Source organism: Maniola jurtina, chromosome 19, assembly GCF_905333055.1.
Source record: "Maniola jurtina chromosome 19, ilManJurt1.1, whole genome shotgun sequence".
NCBI lineage: Eukaryota > Metazoa > Arthropoda > Insecta > Lepidoptera > Nymphalidae > Maniola > Maniola jurtina.
Window position 1 is genome coordinate 10,998,509 of NC_060047.1, and position 20,426 is coordinate 11,018,934.

At 36.1% G+C, this 20,426-nt stretch overlaps 1 protein-coding gene across 1 annotated transcript; it reads left to right on the plus strand.

The window, feature by feature from the left end:
• Positions 1-220: 220 nt before the first annotated feature.
• LOC123875315 (esterase FE4-like) lies at positions 221-3,078 on the plus strand. The gene is made up of 3 exons (XM_045921067.1): positions 221-414; positions 1,010-2,289; positions 2,592-3,078. Exons 1-3 carry the CDS (start codon positions 223-225, stop codon positions 3,076-3,078), a joined length of 1,959 nt encoding a protein of 652 aa, XP_045777023.1. The 5' UTR covers positions 221-222.
• The last annotated feature ends 17,348 nt before the right edge of the window (positions 3,079-20,426 follow it).

Sequence of the window (20,426 nt, forward strand, 5' to 3'; positions counted from 1 at the left end):
AAATAATATACTTTACCAAAATTCCATTTTCATTCAATTTTAATGATGATTAACAAATCCCGATTAACAAATCAGTTTACGTGTACGTCTCTCCTTTGGCCAATTTATCAATATTATCAAATTAATTATCACACGTTATCAATTCATTCTAACCGGGATTCACTCGTTACGTACGATTACAATGTCCCTACCTACATAGTTTACGTAGTGTGTTTATCAAAAATGTCGACGTCTGTGTTGTTTAATTTATTTATTCTAAGTGTTGTATTTAATTGTGTTGTTGCTAGTGAGGAATCAAAAGTCGTGATATTGGCTGATGGTGCTGTGAAAGGCAATAAGTACTGGGATGGGGAGTTCTATGAGTTTTACGGTGTGCCCTACGCTAAAGCTCCAACGGGTAGAGATAGGTTTCAGGTTAGTTTCTCATTCTCATAATAGATCTTTATGAATGAATATTTTATTATACGTGTACACCACAAAATTAATATAGTAAAACACATACAAAGCAAAACAAAAATATAGGCAGGTACAATTTGGCGGCCTTATCGCTACCTAGCGATCTCTTCCAGTCAACCAGAATGGTGCAAAGTACATAGCTATAGATATTAAAGGTAGGTGATGCAATTATATACATTAAAGTATACTATTAAAATAAATACATGCATAAATATATGTAAATAATTAAATAATGTAATACTATAAAGTATAAATAATAAAATAGATAACTAATATAAAATAATATAAACTAAACACAATGATTATGAATTTTTCAAAATATCAAATTGCATTTGTATACTATACAATATACACTATGCACGCCAAGCGTTGGTAATATATTCTATCCAAACATTTCCACCCCATTTCAATGTCAAGGGTTGACTTTTGAAGGTATCTCAGTGTTTGGGATTAGGTTAAATTAGAACACAGGATCAGCTTAGATCTGATTTGGGTCTAGATGATTCTTTTGGTAGAGCTCTATGCAAAATAACTGATAAATATTTTTTTCCAGGCCCCCTTACCTCCAGAACCATGGCAAGGAGTATTAGAAGCATCGAAAAAAAATACAATATGCCAACAATGTTATATCACAGGGGACAGCGATGACGGCGTACTAGTTGATGGTGTTGAGGACTGTCTCCTAATGAACTTGCTAGTCCCTCAAGTAGCATCAGAAACAAATCTAGTACCTGTCGTAGTATACATCCATAGTGGAGCATTCTCCGGAGGCAGTGGCAGTATGGCCAACTATCATTATGTAGCTAGACATGACGTAATAACCATAAGCTTCAATTATAGATTGGGAGCGTTAGGATTTGCATGTTTGGGCAATAAAGAAATACCAGGAAATGCTGCACTAAAAGATCAAGTTGCAGCTCTAAGATGGATCCGAAAGAATATTAAGAAATTTGGCGGTGATCCAACTAAGGTTACGCTTGCAGGATTCAGTGTTGGTGCTACAATGGCTGAGCTACTCTCTCTTTCTAAAGCAACAACAGGTTTATTTAATAGAATTATTTTAGACAGCGGCTCGGCTTTAGCTCCGTTCGCTATTAATAGAGATCCTATATCTACAGCAAAAAATGTAGCTATATCTCTCGGTTATAACGGAACAATGACGTTAGAAGGCTTAACTGAATTTTACCTAACCACAAATATAAGTGGTCTAGCAGAAAAGAGTGTAAATTACCATTTGAAGAATAGCACTTTCGGTTTCGCTCCATGCATTGAAAATGTTCTGGAAGATGTAGAACCTATACTTACCGAGTCTCCATTAGATACACTAAAGAACGGGAGAAATAATGATGTGGCAGTGTTAACTGGTTTTGCTGATATGGAAGGTTTGAGTCGATCTATTAAGTTTGGTACATGGCGAGAAGATATGAACGAAGACTTTTCAGAATTCCTACCCGCTGATCTTCTCTTTGATGATGATAGAGTAAGAGAAAAATTTATCAATGAAATTAAAAAACACTATTTCGATAATAAACCAGTTAATGCGGAAGCACTTCAAAGATATGTGGATTACTTTTCAGATTCTATGTTCAAATACAACATTCTCAAATCGGCCAAATTGCATGCAATTTCTAATAAAAGGCCTGTGTACCTTTACGAGTTTTCTTATACAGGCAAGCTCAATATTGAACATAATTATATGGACAGAATAAAAGGTGCTAGTCATAGAGATCAAACTGCATACATCTTGGATTTCTTTGGTCACACAAACAGTTATAAGGATTTGGATACCAGAGAGCGTATGACTACTATGTGGACTGACTTTGTGAAATACGAGTGAGTATTATATCATTCATAACTAAGTAACTATCATATTGCATTTATGAGACCTGGACATGAATTTCTTGTTTCAAAAGAGTAATTTCTAATCATAGCTAATTTTCTAAAGATTTCTCATAGCATGTTCTCATAGCATTGTTTTTTCTACAAATTATTGTAACAGAAAGCTGCTATACTTCTAAGATTATTTCTACTTGATTCATAGTGTTTTTTGATTTCATAGACAGTTTTTATTATAACTTGATATTGGACGTAATTAAGCGATTAGATATCTTATAAAATCTTTTATTTTATTGCAGGAATCCAACAGCTTTTGAGAGCTCTCTTATAAATATTAAGTGGCTACCGTTTACAAATAGCAAACGACACTATATGGAGATCAACAAGAAATTGCAAATGAAGAAAAATCTTTTCGAAGATGGATACGATTTCTGGGATAAAATTTACGAAAAATATTACTGGACACCGACAGCTCCCAAATTTGAAGAGAGCAAAGACACTAATAAAGAAAAAGATACTCCAAAAGAAAAGCACTCTCTAAAAGTAATGGAGACTCCAAAAGAAAATAACCCTCCAAAAGAAAAGGACTCTTTGAAAAAAAAGAGTACTCCAGAACAAGACAACGACGCTACGAAAGTGAAGGACATCCCAAAAGAAACTGACACTACGAAAGAAAAGAACACTTTGAAACACAAGGACACAACCGATGTAAAAGACAACAAGAAGGAAATTAACACTTCAGATGAAAACAACAGTTTGAAGAAGGAAAGTAATAATCCGAAATAAATGAACCAATAACTTTAAAATAAATATTTATTTATTTATTTTACCTGTTATGGCAATGTATAACTAAACAATCAGAAAATAATTGCCGAATCCATATTTTATTGATCTACTTCTACTTTCTGAATTTCCACTTCACTTTTTTGCCATCATTACAATTTTCCATCAGGGTTATCGCAGTCAAGCGCAAGAACCGTCAACAAAAAAAACATTATTATCTACTCCTGAAGATTGCCAAATCCTTCCGGATCCTGGCTTTGACACTTATAAATTGACACGGCCGTTAAACATGTCACCTGTACAGACAGATAAAAAATAATGTAAACCAACAATGCATTCAATATTAGCCCTTATCCAAAACACCACTTAAAATAGAGCCCTCAATGACCTCTGCAACGATAGATAAAAGGTTGAATTTAGCATGCACTTTTATATATTAAAGGTGGTTAGTAAATTTTGAAGATGTTAAAGTTAGTTTGTTTGTGTGTTCCCATAAAGCAACGCAGTCCTTCAATCGAGAGAGACGAGACATAAATACATAATGTCACTTTTAAAGTACCAGACCACTGGGTCTAAAAATGTACTATTCGATAAAAAGAAGCATGCGTGTATTTAATTGTTAATCATAGATTGTTGTTATATTTTCCGTGACTTGTGTCATACCGAAAGGCCAGATTATGATTAAGATAGTACGGTCTAACCACTATAATTGATGGAATAGAATAGAATAGAATAGAATAGATTTTTATTCAAGTAAACTTTTACAAGTGCTTTTGAATCGTCAAATAATTTACCACTGGTTCGGAATGTCGTTCCTACCGAGAAGAACCAGCAAGAAACTCGGCGGTTGCTCGGATGGAACGGATTAGCAGTAAATGTTCTTGACAGTAATTGCCTCAAACTCAATACGTTTAAAACATCAAACGAGTCGCAGGGAGCCGCTGCGTACTGGCGACGCAAGACAGCGGCTTGTGGAAGTTCCTACAAAAGAACTGGGTTCAACGCTATTAGAGAAAAATGACATTGAGTTACTGTACTACCTTGCATTGTAAGTCAATGATCGGACTATAGCAATATCTTCTCCTACACGTGATACTCGATGCAATGTTCCCCTTGGATGCAAGGGGAAACATTTCGCAATGATTTTCCTGGCCCCCTTTGAAGTTTCCCAGTTATTTATGGTTTAGAATTTCGTTATTACGAACTTCGTTGGAGTTCCGCGTGCAATATAAACTTTGACCCCCATTAGACACATCGGGGCTCTTTAATGATGTTTGGTTTTGAATTACTTATGTAGACAAGATGGGAAAGGGTTTTGCTTAAAGCTGAGATCTATAGACCGCACTTTGACTTTGCTCAGGCTTAATGCACTGTTAAAACGAGACAGCGTTATACGGCTGTCATAAATCTGTCTCGTTTTAACTGAAACTTACGTCTAAGAAAACAAAGCGCTCTCTATAGATTTCAACCTAAGTCTTGTTGAGATGATGTAGGGACTTAAATTAGGGCCCTAATAACGACCGGTGCAACCAAGGCAGTACCCAAGGGATTCGAAACATTAATTGGATTCAAAAAAGTTTTAATTTGATGTTTAATTATTTCAAATCCATTTTAACCTACCAAGCCACATTGCATTGATTTCGAGAAAACGATAATTAGGTATTTGATTTTAGACACACACGTCATTTACACCGAAAAATTTGAGGTACGTGCCGGAATCGAACCCTGAACCTCCTGAAACTAGCACCGCCTTACCAAACCGCTAAATATCATTCATCATCATCATCATCATCAGCCTGTGGATGTCAACTGCTGGACATAGGCCTTCCCTCGGTCTCCACTCAAGGACTTTCCGGCTCCAACGGCCATCGCCATCGATAAATATCGAGCCTCAATAGCCCAACGGTTGAGGAGCGCACTGAATTCCGAAAGGTCGGCGGTTCAAATCCCACCCGTTGCACTATTGTCGTCGTACCTACTCCTAACACAGCTTTGCGCTTAGTTGGAGGGGAAAGGGGAATATTAGTCATGATTAGAGCATGGCTAATAATCTTTAAAAAAAAAAAGAAAAAAATATCATTGTATGGGCTCAATTAATAAAGGTAGTAGGTAGACCCGATTGGTATTACAATATCACATAGCACAAGCAAAATTCCGTCATAAAGGTGTATGCACACCGCAATTGTTCAAATACTTGTATGGATCAAAGTTGATCGTCGCCACTTAATTAGGTACGGAGGGATGCTATGTGTGGCACGCGACGTGTCTACGAGACATTGCTCGCCTGAAATTGACGTGCATACGATTGTATACAGCATGTTCCAAAGTTGTCCATGAGTGTCATGATAGTTATTAGTGGTTATTTTAGTATTAATTGTAGTTTAATACAGGAAATGACTGAAATTATACCTACATAAGTTACAGCCTTTGGTGAAAAGCTATTTTTGAGATAGACCCCTAGACAACATGTCTAAAAACAGCGTGTTTAATAACCCCCAGATTTTAAATTTTTGTAGTAATTGAAAAAAAAATACTTTTATGCTATGCTTGGAAAAGTTTTTCACTGATACTCCACAAGACTAGAAAAAGTTGTACACTATTTGCTACTATGAACGCTTGCATCAGATACAGTTTTTTAATATTTTTTTATGTAATTTTTAGCTTTGTGTCATCGATTTACATATTATTTGTGAGTTTGAAGTAATTATTTTGTCTGAAAGCTCTGATATCTATACTAATAAATAAAATTGGAGTGTCTGTCTGTAATTTCGAAATAACTACCACATATTAAGGTCATATGGTTATTTGAACGATACCATAACTGAATCACACGTTTTTAAAATTTTTGTCTGTCTGTCTGTCTGTCTGTCTGTCTGTTTGAAAAGGCTAATCTTCGGAACGGCTGAACCGATTTTAACGGGATTTTCACATACAAGTAGAGGATTGACCAGGGTGTAACATAGGCTACTTTTTAACCGACTTTTAAGAAGGGGGTTGTGTTTTTCTACCTATGTACACCGAAATCTCCGAGATTTCTGAACCGATTTGCGTCATTTCTTTTTTAATCGATAGAGGATCTTTGCGACATTGTTTCATAAAAAATTTGGATTCCAACTCCTCAATCCTGATGCTGCAGGGGATCTGACCAATCCACGCGGGCGAAGCTGCGGGCATCAGCTAGTACGAAATGAAATGCCAATTCAGCCACTTAGAATCGGAGGCCTCGCTTTGCTTCGTAGATTTCCTTCTTGTAGGCCTACTTTTAATTTTAATTATGTTAAGACTGTCAAAGGTTCAGAGAGCTGCTGGGAAGTGTTTTATGAGATTATAGGCTATATACGGAGATCAAAAAATATTTTCAAATGAACAATTTATTTTCAGAGCAGCCTGTATAAGCTATTCCGACAGCACATTCCGACGCCGTAGTCAAACCGAGCCGACAGCCCGCTACGACAACTAAACGTCACTTGACTTAATACCTACGTAGCCTCCACGTTTTCCGAGGGCTTTCCAGTTTCAGCTACATAGTTGGATTTAATGGATTTAATTTGAAATAACATTTCACTTATTTACAGTATTGTAGATATGTCTCTATTGTACCGAAAATAAGATTTTCCGGGATAAAAAGTAGCCTATGTCCTTCTCCGGGAGGTAAACTAGCTCTTTACCAAACGTCAAAGTCGGTTAATCGTGAAAAGTTAGCAGAAATTAGCAGCTTAGTTAGCAAATTAAGGTTTTGGTTCCCTGTATATCATGGACCTCCGCAAAATAACGCCTGCTTCTATACAACATTCTACAAAAGATATTTAATCGGCAATTTAAAACATAAACCAACTTAATCCTTACGTAGGTACTCTCAGGAATTTCATGGAAAACTTGTTAATCCGTTTACAAAACGTTTCTGCTCAAAGTTTTGTAATAACAACACTCCCTTAAAACCCGACAGGGCATAAATTTAGCTAAAAGAATTCCCGATTCCCATTCATTTTTCACCCCCCGGAGTCTTTGGCCGGATGACTGTGCAATTACCGAAAACGCCTGCATCCCGGTGATCGGAAAATTCACATTGCGTTAACATAAATCACTTTTTGGTTTATTAAAACTTCCCTTATTCGTTATAGCACCTTGGAGAAATGTTTTAGGGATCCTTCATATTATTTTGTTTATAAAATTTACAATTTACTTTTAATTTTGGCATAGAAATAAAGTTAAAGTAATAAGTTAAAAAAGTTGTAGGAGTTTAAAAAAGCATCAGCACTAAGTAGCTAATATCGACAACGTTTTCTGGTGCCTACCTATTAAAGGTGTCCACGCACTCGAACTGAACTGCAGCTGAACTGCGCGTCCCGTCAGCGCCCCGCGCGAAATTCTCTCCAGCCGCGACGCGCGTACGTCACTAGAATAATAGAGAATAGAATATCGTGCGGGGCGCTGACGCGACGCGCAGTTCAGCTGCAGTTCAGTTCGAGTGCGTGGGCACCTTAAGGGTTCTGCCACACATGACACTGTTTGTTCTGGCGCTTCTTCTGCTTGGGGTATGTTGGCTTTAAAATGCTCCAATTCTTAGTTAGGTATAACCATGGTATAACATGTAATGAGTGGCACAATTTAAGAAATAAACGTTTTTGTTTCTTTCTTTCCTTTTTTTTGACTAACTATAAGAAAAGTAAAAAAGAAAATTATTATAGTTTGAACCTATAAAATAGGTTCAAATGCTTACCCATTACCTACCATTAAACATAATAATAGGCCTATCTACTCTTGTGGTTACTTGTAACAAAAGCTGAAGAGGGTATCGGAATTCGGAATCCAATTTCAAAGCAGATTACGTAGACAAATAGATATATAATTATTAATTATGTATACCTATATCAGAAAGTGGAATATTGTCTAATCGTATTTCAAAGCATACAATATGATTACCTTTCTACTCGATAATTTATATGTGTACTAAATGATGCTCACAATTTCAACCGTGTGGATATACCTACTAGTTGATGCCCGCCACTCCGTCTGCGTGGATTTAGGATTATTTAAAAATCCCGTGGGAACTCTTTGCTTTTCCGGGATAAAAAATGACCGTCCCCGGGATGTGAGCTAACTCTGTACCTTTCACTAAAATCGGACAGACAGACAGACAGACATACTTTTGCATTTATAATAATATTAGTATGGATGGATATTGTTTAAAAATCTCGTGGGAACAGTCTCCAAAGTCCAAATCGGACAAACATCCTAACTTTTATAGGTGCATAATTTATTAGTATGATTAATAAGATAAGAGTGAGTGAGAGTAGGATTCCGTTTAACGTTTTCAGTCACGGAACCCTAAAAGTCTGTGCTAAACGTAAAGAATAATGCAACAACTCCTTTTTAACCCCCAACCCAAAAAAGAGGGGTGTTATAAGTTTGACGTGTGTATCTGTGTATCTGTCTGTGGCATCGTAGCTTCTAAACTAATGAACCGATATTAATTTAGTTTGTTTTTGTTTGAAAGGTGGCTTGATCGAGAGTGTTCTTAGCTATAATTCAAGAAAATCGGTTCAGCCGTTTGAAAGTTATCAGCTCTTTTCTAGTTACTGTAACCTTCACTTGTCGGGGGTGTTATAAATTTTTAATTTACACTTGTTCAGAATAAGATGAAATCTCGTAATTTTTTTGTAGGTACCTACCCTCTGCACCCTTCGTGTAAATTTTGACACTCAACATTGCAGCGAGGGGAAACCTGAGATAAATCCTCTTAATAAAATCGCTGGCTAGGTTTAATTAAGTTTTGTCTAACCCCTTATTTTATCTATTAATGGGTATCTAGAATGCATCTGAGGGAGAAATAGGTAAGCAAAAATTTCTTAGTAACTAAGATTTTTAATAAAAATATTTAAAAAAAACCGGCCAAGTGCGAGTCCAACCTCCGCACTGAGGGTTCCGTACTCGGGTATTATTTCCAACATTTTGCACGATAAATCAAAAACTATTATGCATAAAAATAAATAAAAATCTGTTTTAGAATGAACAAGTAAAGCCCTTTCATAATATGATACCCCACTTGGTATAGTTATCTTAATTTGAAAATTGAAACACATATTTTTTTTAAATGATATGACCACAAATGCACGGTTTTCAGATTTATTCCTGTACTTGTGCTATAAGACCTACCTACCTGCCCAATTTCATGATTCTAGGTCAACGGGAAGTACCCTATAGGTTTCTTGACAGACACGACGGACAGACAGACAGACAGACAACAAAGTGATCCTATAAGGGTTCCGTTTTTCCTTTTGAGCTACGGAACCCTAAAAATTAATAATTAAGTATTTCTTATTTTAAAAGAAACTTCTGTATTTATTTTGATTTACTACGTTCCTGTGTAGGCTTACCTACAATTTTTTATTTATATTTTATTATGTATAAATATTGTTATGCCATCTAAGTAATAATAAATTATAGAAAAAAATAACTCACAATTTTTTATTTCCGAGTTTATGTCTAATAAATAATTTTAATTTTGATTCTTTTTTGTACTTATTTTTGAAGGTTTTTTTCTTAAATACAGTCTCTGGGATTTTGTTATCATAATTATTCATAAATCATTTTTTTCTTAATCAGGAATGTAATATATTCATCAATCAACAAGAATTCAATTACGTGACCAACATGTAAATTAGTACATTACATTATTTAATTCATGTAAATCGAGTTCACGTGAACAAGCGGTTTTTTCGCACTTATTCAACAATCGGGTGCGTAGAAATTAAATATCGCTTGCCATTCACAAAGGGAATGATTGAGGGGTACACTCGAAAAACCCCTCAATTTCGGGAAATGTCGCACACAATGGATCTATGTGTGAGCTTTTTAATAGAAAATTGATGTCATTTGCGTCTGAATTATAATTGAAAATTAACTGCGTGTTTTGGAGGGTTATGGGTTTTGGTTTTTTAAAATAAATAAAGATAGATAGATAAATCAAAAACTTTTATGAATAAAAATCAGTTTAGAATGTACAGGTAAAGCCCTTTCAGATACCCCACTTGATATATTTATCTTAAGTACTTTGAAAATTTAATAACATTTCAATTTTTTTTTAATGATGTAACCACATATTCACGGTTTTCAGATATATTCTTGTGCTATAAGACCTACCTACCTGCCAAATTTCATGATTTTAGGTTTTCTTGACAGATACGACGGATGGACGGACAGAGAGACAGACAGACAGACAACAAAATGATCCTATAAGGGTTCCGTTTTTCCGTTTGAGGCGGCATAAGACATGAACGAACACGTACTACTAACTTAACGAACTACAAGGAAATATTAATTAATTTCAAAAACATCAAGACAGCAATTTCTCGCGGGAAATCATCCCGTTTTCCACCGTATATATGCGACTTTTAATTAAATAATAACGTAATAATGGTGGAACGATTTCGTTTTATATAAATTAAAACTTAATTTTAACCGTCGCATGCGTTTAACGTTTAATGTACAATTACCAAAAGATGTTGATATTGCAGGACAAGTCCGGTACTCCTGAACTTTTCATTGAGTAATGAGTGTTTTGAGAAGTGGTTTTGAGTTTTTTAGAAAACCTTGAAAATGCTTGATTCTATACCTCGCTGATATATAATTTACTTTACAATTTTGTTTCTACGTTATTGTGTGTACTTCAACACCTTCCCCGTCGCTCTACTCAGCTTTGTAGGTTCAGTTCATTTGGGACCTCCTTCGTGAGCTTTTGCTTCGAAATAACAAAAAAATTCAATTTATTACAAAAATATTCTAGGCTTAGGATAGACAAGACCTCTTTGGAGTTGGAATGCGAGTTGCAACATAAATAAATTATCTACTTATGTTAATTTTATCATTCCATTGCAAATCATGTTTAATCAAAATCCTAGCTCTATTTAGAAATTACTGTATTTTAGACTAGACGTTGGCGTGGATTTTGGGTTTTTAACCAAACCTCGCAGAAATTCTTTAATTATTTTTCTCACTTTTGGATTTATAATTTATCAGTAAAGGTCATGATGAAATCAAAGTCCCTATTTTCTCCATATTCCGGCTCTTGATCAAAATCATATAGGATGGTTATCCTAGTATAATGTTATAAAATTAATTTCACCGTCTGAAACAGTAACGCTCAAGTTAATTAAGTTTTACAAGACATCATTTGATGTCAAATTAATTTCGTCAAGTGTAATTTCGTATACCTATTTATTATTTTGAGCGGAGTGCGGTGTTGCGGTCGAAGCGATCTACTTCCTAAAAGAATAAGCCATGTGTAAAGCATCGTTAAATAAAATTAATGGCTGATTCACACCAATTGCGTATGCAGCACGTACACGTGACATGTGCGTAGTGACACGTGTGAACCCCATAGACGTAACTGCACGCACTACGTCTACGTGAACGTTCACGCCACGCAAGCGGTGTGCCATGTTTCATACAGTTCCATACATTACAACGCAATGGTGCGCGCTACGACTACGCTTACGCAGCCTGTGTGAACGAGCTCTTAAAGTCCCCCTACCATCCCTTCTAATATTGTAAATTTCGAAAGTGAAACATGTCTGTTGTCATTGTCCTTCGATCTTCCTTGATAGGAAAATGGGATCGACGTAATTTTCACATAATAGATAGGTATACTTAGTGTAAGAAGCTGTGATAGCTTACTGGTGACGCACGCACCTATAACATGTCGAAGTTATGTGCGTTTTAAGTCATTAATGTCACTTGCTTTAACGGTGATCGAAAAGATTGTGAGGAAAAATGCACGCCTGAAAGTTCTCCATAATTTTCTCAAAGATGTGTGAATCCGCATATTTAACCCCCGGGCCCCGACCCAAAAAGAGGGGTGTTATAAGTTTGACGTGTGTATCTGTCTGTGGCATCGTAGCTCCTAAACTAATGAACGATTTCAATTTAGTTTTTTTTGTTTGAAAGGTGGCTTGATCGAGAGTGTTCTTATAGCTATAATCCAAGAAAATCGGTTCAAACATTTGAAAGTTATCAGCTCTTTTCTAATTACTGTAACCTTCACTTTTCGGGGGTGTTATAAATTTTTAATTTACACTTACATGTCCAGCGTGCTTTCTCCTTTCTTTCTCATTCGATTACCGTTCTCAGTAGTGTGCCGGATAAGGTTTGTTAATGTTAATGATGACGCTTATCAAAGGCTTTGCGAATATACAAAGTGGCACATATTATAACATACTTCAAAACAAGTGCTTCAATTAAAACGTGTTTGTAGTTAAAAGGCAGTATTCTGGCGCTTAGTTACCCTGCACTTTGCGGCGGCTGTGGCGGATAGTTGGGAGCTTATAGAGTGATTCAATTATGAGATAAACTACAAAGCTTTTGGTAGGTAAGTATCTATTTTTAACCCCCGACCCAAAAAGAGGCGTGTTATAAGTTTGACGTGTCATCATCATAGCTCCTAAACTAATGAACCGATTTTAATTTAGTTTTTTCTTGTTTTAAAGGTGGCTTGATCGAAAGTGTTTTTAGCTATAATCCAAGAAAATCGGTTCAGCCGTTTGAAAGTTATCAGCTCTTTTCTAGTTTTCTTAAGAGGTTTTTGTGTCGGGGGTTCCTTTTTTAAATTTTGAGTTACCTAATTCTTGATTTTTTTTAAACAAATAGAGCCAACGAGCAGGCAGGTCACCTGTTGTTAAGTGATTACCGCCGCCCATGAAAATTTGCAGCACTAGAGGAACCGCCAATGCGTTGCCGGTCTTTCAGGAGTTTGTTGATCTAGTGGGAACACCACCGATGGGTTCCACAGTTTGCATGTGCGTGGAAAAAAGATCTGGCTCAACGCGCAGTCGAAGTGCACCTACGTGGTGAGGATGAAATGCTATCGGTGGCGTGCGGTGCGGTTGTAGAAAAAGGAGTCTGAATTGAGGTCAAACAAAATCTCAGAGTATTCCCCATTATAAAGGCGATAGAACGCGCACAGAGAGCTTACGTCTCTGCGGTGCTCCAGGCTTTCCAAAGAGCTGGTTAGTTTGGGATCGTCCACAAGTCGAACAGCCCGCTTTTAGATCTTTATTTAATTTAATTCCCAATACCGGCAGCCAACCCTCCTATATAGGGGCAAGAAGTTATTAGTCCCTGCCGATACCACTCGTCTAGACTGTGGAGACATCTGGCGGTAAACTTTGACACTTTCGGAACATTTTGGAATGGCTTAGTTGAAATATTACCTAGTTGAATAGTTTAAGTAAGTATAGTAACGATTTAAGTAAGTAGTATCACCTGTGGTATCACTCAGAGTAAAATTTTGATTTGTAACTCTAGGTAGGCAAATATCTTAGGTTTACAAAATAGTTTTAAGTCATTAAATAAATAAATGCAAGTTTATTAACTAATAAGTAGGTACAGACTCCTCGTATTTTTTTAGTTATATACCTGATCCATAAATAAGTCAATTTATACAGTCATGGTATACAGTTCCACTATATTATCTTGTCCCCTGAAGTCATGTTGGCACCATTGAAATTCACCCAATAATAAACCCTTACTTCTAAGGAATAAAGCAAACACACCAATTGTGCCAAGATGAGGGCAGGGGACAACTAAGTACCTAGGTACTTACAGTAAACAGTCGGCAGTCATGGAACTAGAAATTAGTTAGTTAGGAATTAGCTGTTATATTCCGTAACTTATTTATTATACTGTAAGTAACTGAGAATTAAAGAAAACCTAGGTGATAAAATAATAAAAAATCCAGTAGGTAATCAGTATTATCTAACATTACAAAAACCGTTTAGGTACTTTAATCACAATCAAATCCTTGCATCCATAGACGGTCTTGTACCGTTGTGCCTTATTGGAATCAGTAATTGTTTCCCGTTAGGAGAGCATATTTTGAAAAAGAAGAAAAAAGGAAATTCAGATGATTTGGAGAAACGAAAAATATTCGTGTATCTACATCAAATCAAATAAACATAAAACAAAATACGTGAAAATGCAGCCGGCAAGGGTGTTGAAACACTGCGAAGAAAAAGACAGCATCGTTAGATTTGCAAAGCCTTCCAAAGTAGATTCAAAAACCGATTCTGACATAGAGTTGTCTTATTCTTAGAGCAGCAATGTCTCGCAATGAAACCTGACTGTTTGAACAAGTTCACTAATAAACCCTAGTGTTCAAAACCAGGGCCTGCTCCTGTCAGTCAATATATTATTTATCTTTATCTTTATTAATACCTATTATAATAAATATGCTAATAGAATCGATAACAATCACACTAATATTATAAAGGCGAAAAATTGTGTGTATGTATGTTTGTTATTCTTTCACGCAAAAACTACTGGACGTATTTGGCTGAAATTTAGAATTGAGGTAGATTATACCATGGATTAACACACTTTTTATCCCGAAAAAGCAAAGAATTCCTACGGGAATTTTAAAAACCTATAACCACGCAAACGAATCGCGGGCATCGGCTAGTATTATAATAAAGATTATTATGAGGGCTCTCTCCGTCACTCGTTTCATACCATTTCATACAATCGTAGTTCCAATTTCATTTGAATACTAAGCAACCAAAGTCCATGAAATTTTGCAGACATATTCTAGAAACTAATATCTATGTCTGTGGTTTTCCAGATTTCAGTTAAAATATTCGGTTTCAAAGTTACGCGGTCTTAAAATTTTCATACAAATCTTTGAGCCCCTGTAATTTTAAAACTTACCATTTCATACAATCGTAGTTCCAATTTCATTTGAATACTAAGCAACCAAAGTCCATGAAATTTTGCAGACATATTCTAGAAACTAATATCTATGTCTGTGGTTTTCCAGATTTCAGTTAAAATATTCGGTTTCAAAGTTACGCGGTCTTAAAATTTTCATACAAATCTTTGAGCCCCTGTAATTTTAAAACTACATATTTTTAGAAAAATCTGAAACACCACAGACACAGATATTAGTTTTTAGAATATGTCTGCAAAATTTCATGGACGTTGGTTGCTTAATATTCAAATGAAATTGGAACTACGATTGTATGAAATGGTATAAAACGAGTGACGGAGAGAGCCCTGTTAAGACACAGCTCTTACTAGAGTTCAAAGACCCAAATTAATATTGATCCGAAAAAGTTTCAGTTCTATTCTTAAATATTTATTAGTTCTAAGCTAACCTACGTTTGAGATTTGTTACTCCGTGGTCTAACCCAATGGTTCGGGGTAGAATTTCATCAATAACCTTACATATTCATGAACTTGGTGCCATCAGGGCCCTCAATTAAACGGACATCTGCAGACGTCTAGTTCAGTGTAGTTCTGGAACTTTGACTATAATCTTTGGTCGTTTAGTCTGGCCGGGGGATGGAGGTGTCTATCTTGTTAACTCTATGGATATTTAAGGATATTCTATTAGATATGCGAAATATCATAATTATTATAAAACTCGATGCTAAACTGTAGCTGTTAGTCGATAGATGATCTATTAATATACGTATTCAAGAGCGATGAAGTGCTCTGTGGTCTTAATATAACTGGGAGGTCCCGGGTTCGATTTCCCGAAAGGACAATTCAAGAATTTATAATCTACTAGTCCGTTCGTCCGCGTGGATTTAGGTTTTTAAAGATCCCGTGGGAACTGTTTGATTTTCCGGGATAAAATGCCTATGTCAATTACAGGGACGCAAGCTATCTCGGTACCTTTCATACAAATCGGTTAAGCGGATGGGTTTTTAGGAATCCCGTGGGAACTCTTTGATTTTCCGGGATAAAAAGTCTATGTCCGTCCCCGGGATATAAGCTAACCTTGTACCAAATTTCGTCAGAATCGGTTTAACTGTTGGGCCGTGAAAAGGTAGCAGACAGACAGACAGACAGACACACTTTCGCATTTATAATATTATTATAAGTATGGATAGGCTTTATCACTCCTTATGTTAAATATCATAATTATTATAAAACTCGATACTAAACTGAAGCTGTTAGTCGATAGGTCCATAATATTCACTTAAGAGCGATGAAGTGAACTGTGGTCTTAATATAACTGGAAAGGTCCCGGGTTCGATTTCCGAAAGGTCAATTCGAAAATTTATAATCTACTAGAAGATGCCCGCGGCTTCGCCCGCTTGGATATCGGTTTTTTAAATCCCGTAGGAAACGTAGGAACTCTTTGATTTTCCGGGATAAAAAGTAGCCTATGTCCTTCCCCGGGATGTATCCCAAGTCCGTACCACATTAAAACCGATTCAGCGGTTGGGCCGTGAAAACGTAGCAGACAGACAGATAGACAGACAGACACACTTTCGCATTTATAATATTAGTATGGATAAATTGTCTCTGTTCTGGTTGCAGGTGTCATGTCAGTCGAGGATGGATATACCACCATTGAATAGGAAACTATGGATGCCAGAATACGCCAATTGGCATCAAACAATAATTTATAGCGCCTTGATTTCAGATAGATAGATTAATATATTAATATGTCATTGTGTTTTATTATTACTAAATAATTATTATAATTATATAATAATTATTATTATTATTTTCTACCGTTAGTAGGTACCAAGACAAACGAAAAAGTTACAAACTAAATAGGTATTCAACCATCGCAAACATTCAACAACAGCTGTCTTAGTTCTTTCAATCTCGACTTACTATCTCAAGACTCCTTTATTCAAAGAGTCGGAAACTAACCACCAGATGTCACCACCGTCTAGACGATTGCTGATAGCGGGAGTGAAATTAATTTCCTTTATATAATAATACAGTATGCGTTTTAATCGATGTGAAGACCATTGGCAATATACTGCGTATCGTTTGTAGTGTAAGTACTTAATCACACCACCACTTATCGATATTATGGTGTGTACATCTATTAAAAGAAAGCCAAGTTCTGTTAACTATGTATAATTAATAAATGTGTAGAATCATGTAAGTACTTAATTGTTTTTCAAGCAACTTCAAAAGAGGGGAGGTTCTTCAAATTACAATATCTTCGTTCACGATTATCTCAAAAACTTTGAGAAGTAGATATGTACTATGTACTTAATTTAAGTAACGTAGTCTAGCAACATATTTTCATAGCAAGTTTAATTATATTACCTTAATTATCGTTTCTACCGTATGAAAAATTTTGATGTAGTTCTAGGGCTAACCTAAATCTATTTTTACACAGCAACGTACTGGAATATCAACCACTCGCTTGCTTTTTAGGCTGGCACAGCTTTTCGCCTAAGTTAGGCTGGGTGATCTTACCTAGGTAAGCAAAGCGAAATGCCTACTTCGAATAAGGTACAGTGAGCTATTTTTTTTAGTGTGTGTTAAAAAGGAATCGCTTAGGTTAGGCTTAAAATATGTACACAATATACATGTATGTATGTATGTATGTATGTACCTACTTTATCTCACCACAAAACACAAAGGACAGGTTACAAAAAGAAAATTAAAATATAGGTACAAAAAGGCGGTCTTATCGCTAAATAGCGACCTCTATAAAATATTTAATTCATTATTCATTTAAAAAGAGCATTTATTTAATACATTAGTAGTTTTGTTTGCAATTCAATTGCAGCTGTGAGAGAAATAAAATCGCAATTTTCCAACGATTCGCGTCGCCAGGTGGCCCTTAATTGGTTTATAACGAGGTTTTCGAGCTAAGTGTCGGTGCAAATGCGTCTGGAGGAACTTAGCTATGCAGTATTTAAGCGTTTCTTTAACAATTGTCGTATTATGGCCACGGAAATTAAGGAGACGATCCCTAACTAGCTACGAGAGTAAGGAATATTTACCAGGTCTTTACCACAACGGTATACAAAAGAAATATTACTTTGTGGGCTTAATCTTTTAAATAGAATAAACTCTGATAGGTTTTCGGCCGTATTCCTAGTCTTCTGCAAAGGGAACTTATGTGCCGTTCTAAGTCCAAACTCCAAAGATATCAGTTAGGCGTTGATGAATCAGTTAGCAAGTGAGTCAGGCCTGTTTTAAGGGTTCCGTAGCCAAATGGCAACAAACGGAACCGTTATGGATTCGTCATGTCTGTCTGTCTGTCCGTCCGTCCGTCCGTATGTCACAGCCACTTTTTCTTAATTAAAAAAATACACTATTATTAAAACATCGATCAAAGTTACAACGAACTACAAGAACTTTTATACGATGTTACTTGCTGCTACGGAACCCTTCATGGGCGAGTCCGACTCGCACTTGGCCGCTTTTTATTGCACGAGATGTACCTGACAGCAATGACTAGATTTTATTACCTTTGCAAGCCTGTAAAGTCATATTCATAAACGAAGGTAATGGCCACGCCATCATGTAGTTCGCTTAGTCGTTTTGCTATTTGGATCAACACAAGTCCAAAGGTTTCACCAAAATAATTTAGCCCACGTTTATAGGCATCAACTATATTGCTTGAACTTTTATATTCATTGACAAACAAAAGGTCTTAGGGAGCGTTTCCATTTTATCTCACGACAGTATCTTACCCCTTTGAGAAAGCAATTCCTATTCGGAGTTTATCGGATACCTAAACCCTCGTAAAAGTAACTGTAAATACGTATTCAATGTTAAAGCCTAAAGGACCCGAGTGATTGTTGATGCCATTAAGGTTTTACTGTTGAACGTTTACTTTTAATGTCGAGACCTTTAGATACTTTTAAAATGCTTTTTAATCATCACCTGATGAACCTAATGTCACGGTAATATTATCTGTACTAATGTTGTATCTACCTGCTTATTACAAACATTGATGGGATCTTAATCGTGATCCTTTTGTTTGGCTAATATTTGACCTATTCAATGGGCTGGCATGTACAGCCAATTCCACTTTAAGCTGATATACCTATATTAATAGAAACAATTTTACTGACGTCAATTTCACAGTGAGTACCTATTATTAAAGTTTTTATTATTAAGTAGTTAAATATCACTTGCTTTAACAGTAAAGGAAAACATAGTGAGGAAACTTGCATGCCTGAGAGTTCTTCATAATGTTTTGAAAGGTGTGTGAAGTCTGTCAATCCGCAATTAGTTAGCGTAGTGAATTACTATGGCGAAACCCTCGTCATTTTGAGAGGAGACTTGTGCGCTGTACCTGACTTAACGAGTGAAAATGTAATATATCGATGGATTGAAGTTTTTAAATACTATAGGATTTTGTTGTTCATGCTAAGTTCATCCTGCACTGATGTTGGTAGCACATCCTTGGTCGCGCTTGTAAATACGCATTCCTGTGCCATTAAGTACCTACACACACGCCATAACAATATCACACCATAATAATTAATGTAGTATCTACAGTCTACAGCTACTACACCAGCCCCCCCCGATTGTGTAAAAAAAAACGTATTCATGGTTATCGTTATCGTCAAGAAATTCTGCCCTTTGATTGGTTCATTCGATGTTTAGGTACCTTTTTTCTTACACAATCGGGGGGCTGGATGGCAACCAGTCTATTACACTCAACCGAAGACGTTCGCAACTGACATCAGAGTCAAAGAAGTACAGGCAAACTAAAATAATATCCCTACCTATTACAGGGAAAAGTTCAAATACCTTTTTTACTGACCAAGATTTTGTTGGGTATTAACAGTATTACTTTAGCTACCCTTTGCAGATTTATTTCAGTTTTAACCCTATCGCCGAAAATCTAGGAAACCTTTTTACGATTCTAAACTTGTGGTTAAGCCGAGCATAATCCAGCACGTACCTAATCAGGCTGAGCAAAAAGGGCATTATTTTATCAAGGTCTGTAGTGACAGCTTTGACCCTTTTAGATTTGAAAGGGTTAGCGTAAAAACTTTATTAGTATTCCGAGTGACTCAGGTGTATGTGTGGTGCAATTTATAAACGACTTTCATTGCCTTAAAAATCCATATCTTGGATACCCTCTGAGAGAAAGGACATAATCAGCGTGAATACACTTTTCGTCCAAGTTTTTTTTACTGTCGTTTATCGTCACCTTCTCATCTGAAAGACGTCCACTGTTAGACGAAGGTCTTCTGCGACAGAGACATGTCCTTGTGTCTAGCTGCTCCCAGCAAATCACACGTGAGATTATTCATCCATTGAGTTTCTTGGGGTCAGTACGCAAGCCACCATTGAAGCATTTTTGCCGACTTTTTTTGATGTGAGCGTGATAAAATTAAAATTAAGTAAAGAATTCAAAATATACATCGGTATTATTATTCTTTATAAAGATATCAGCTTTTTTACCGGGTCGCAAAAAAAGCCCAATCTGGGTGATGTCATTTGATATAGAATTCTCTGGGCACCTCAGCAATGTTTCTCAAAAGGTAACACGAAAGTAATTAAAAAAGCAACTACGGCTACCTGTGTGAAGCTATCCACATAAATTACTTGCCATTTTAGTTCAGAAGAAGCCT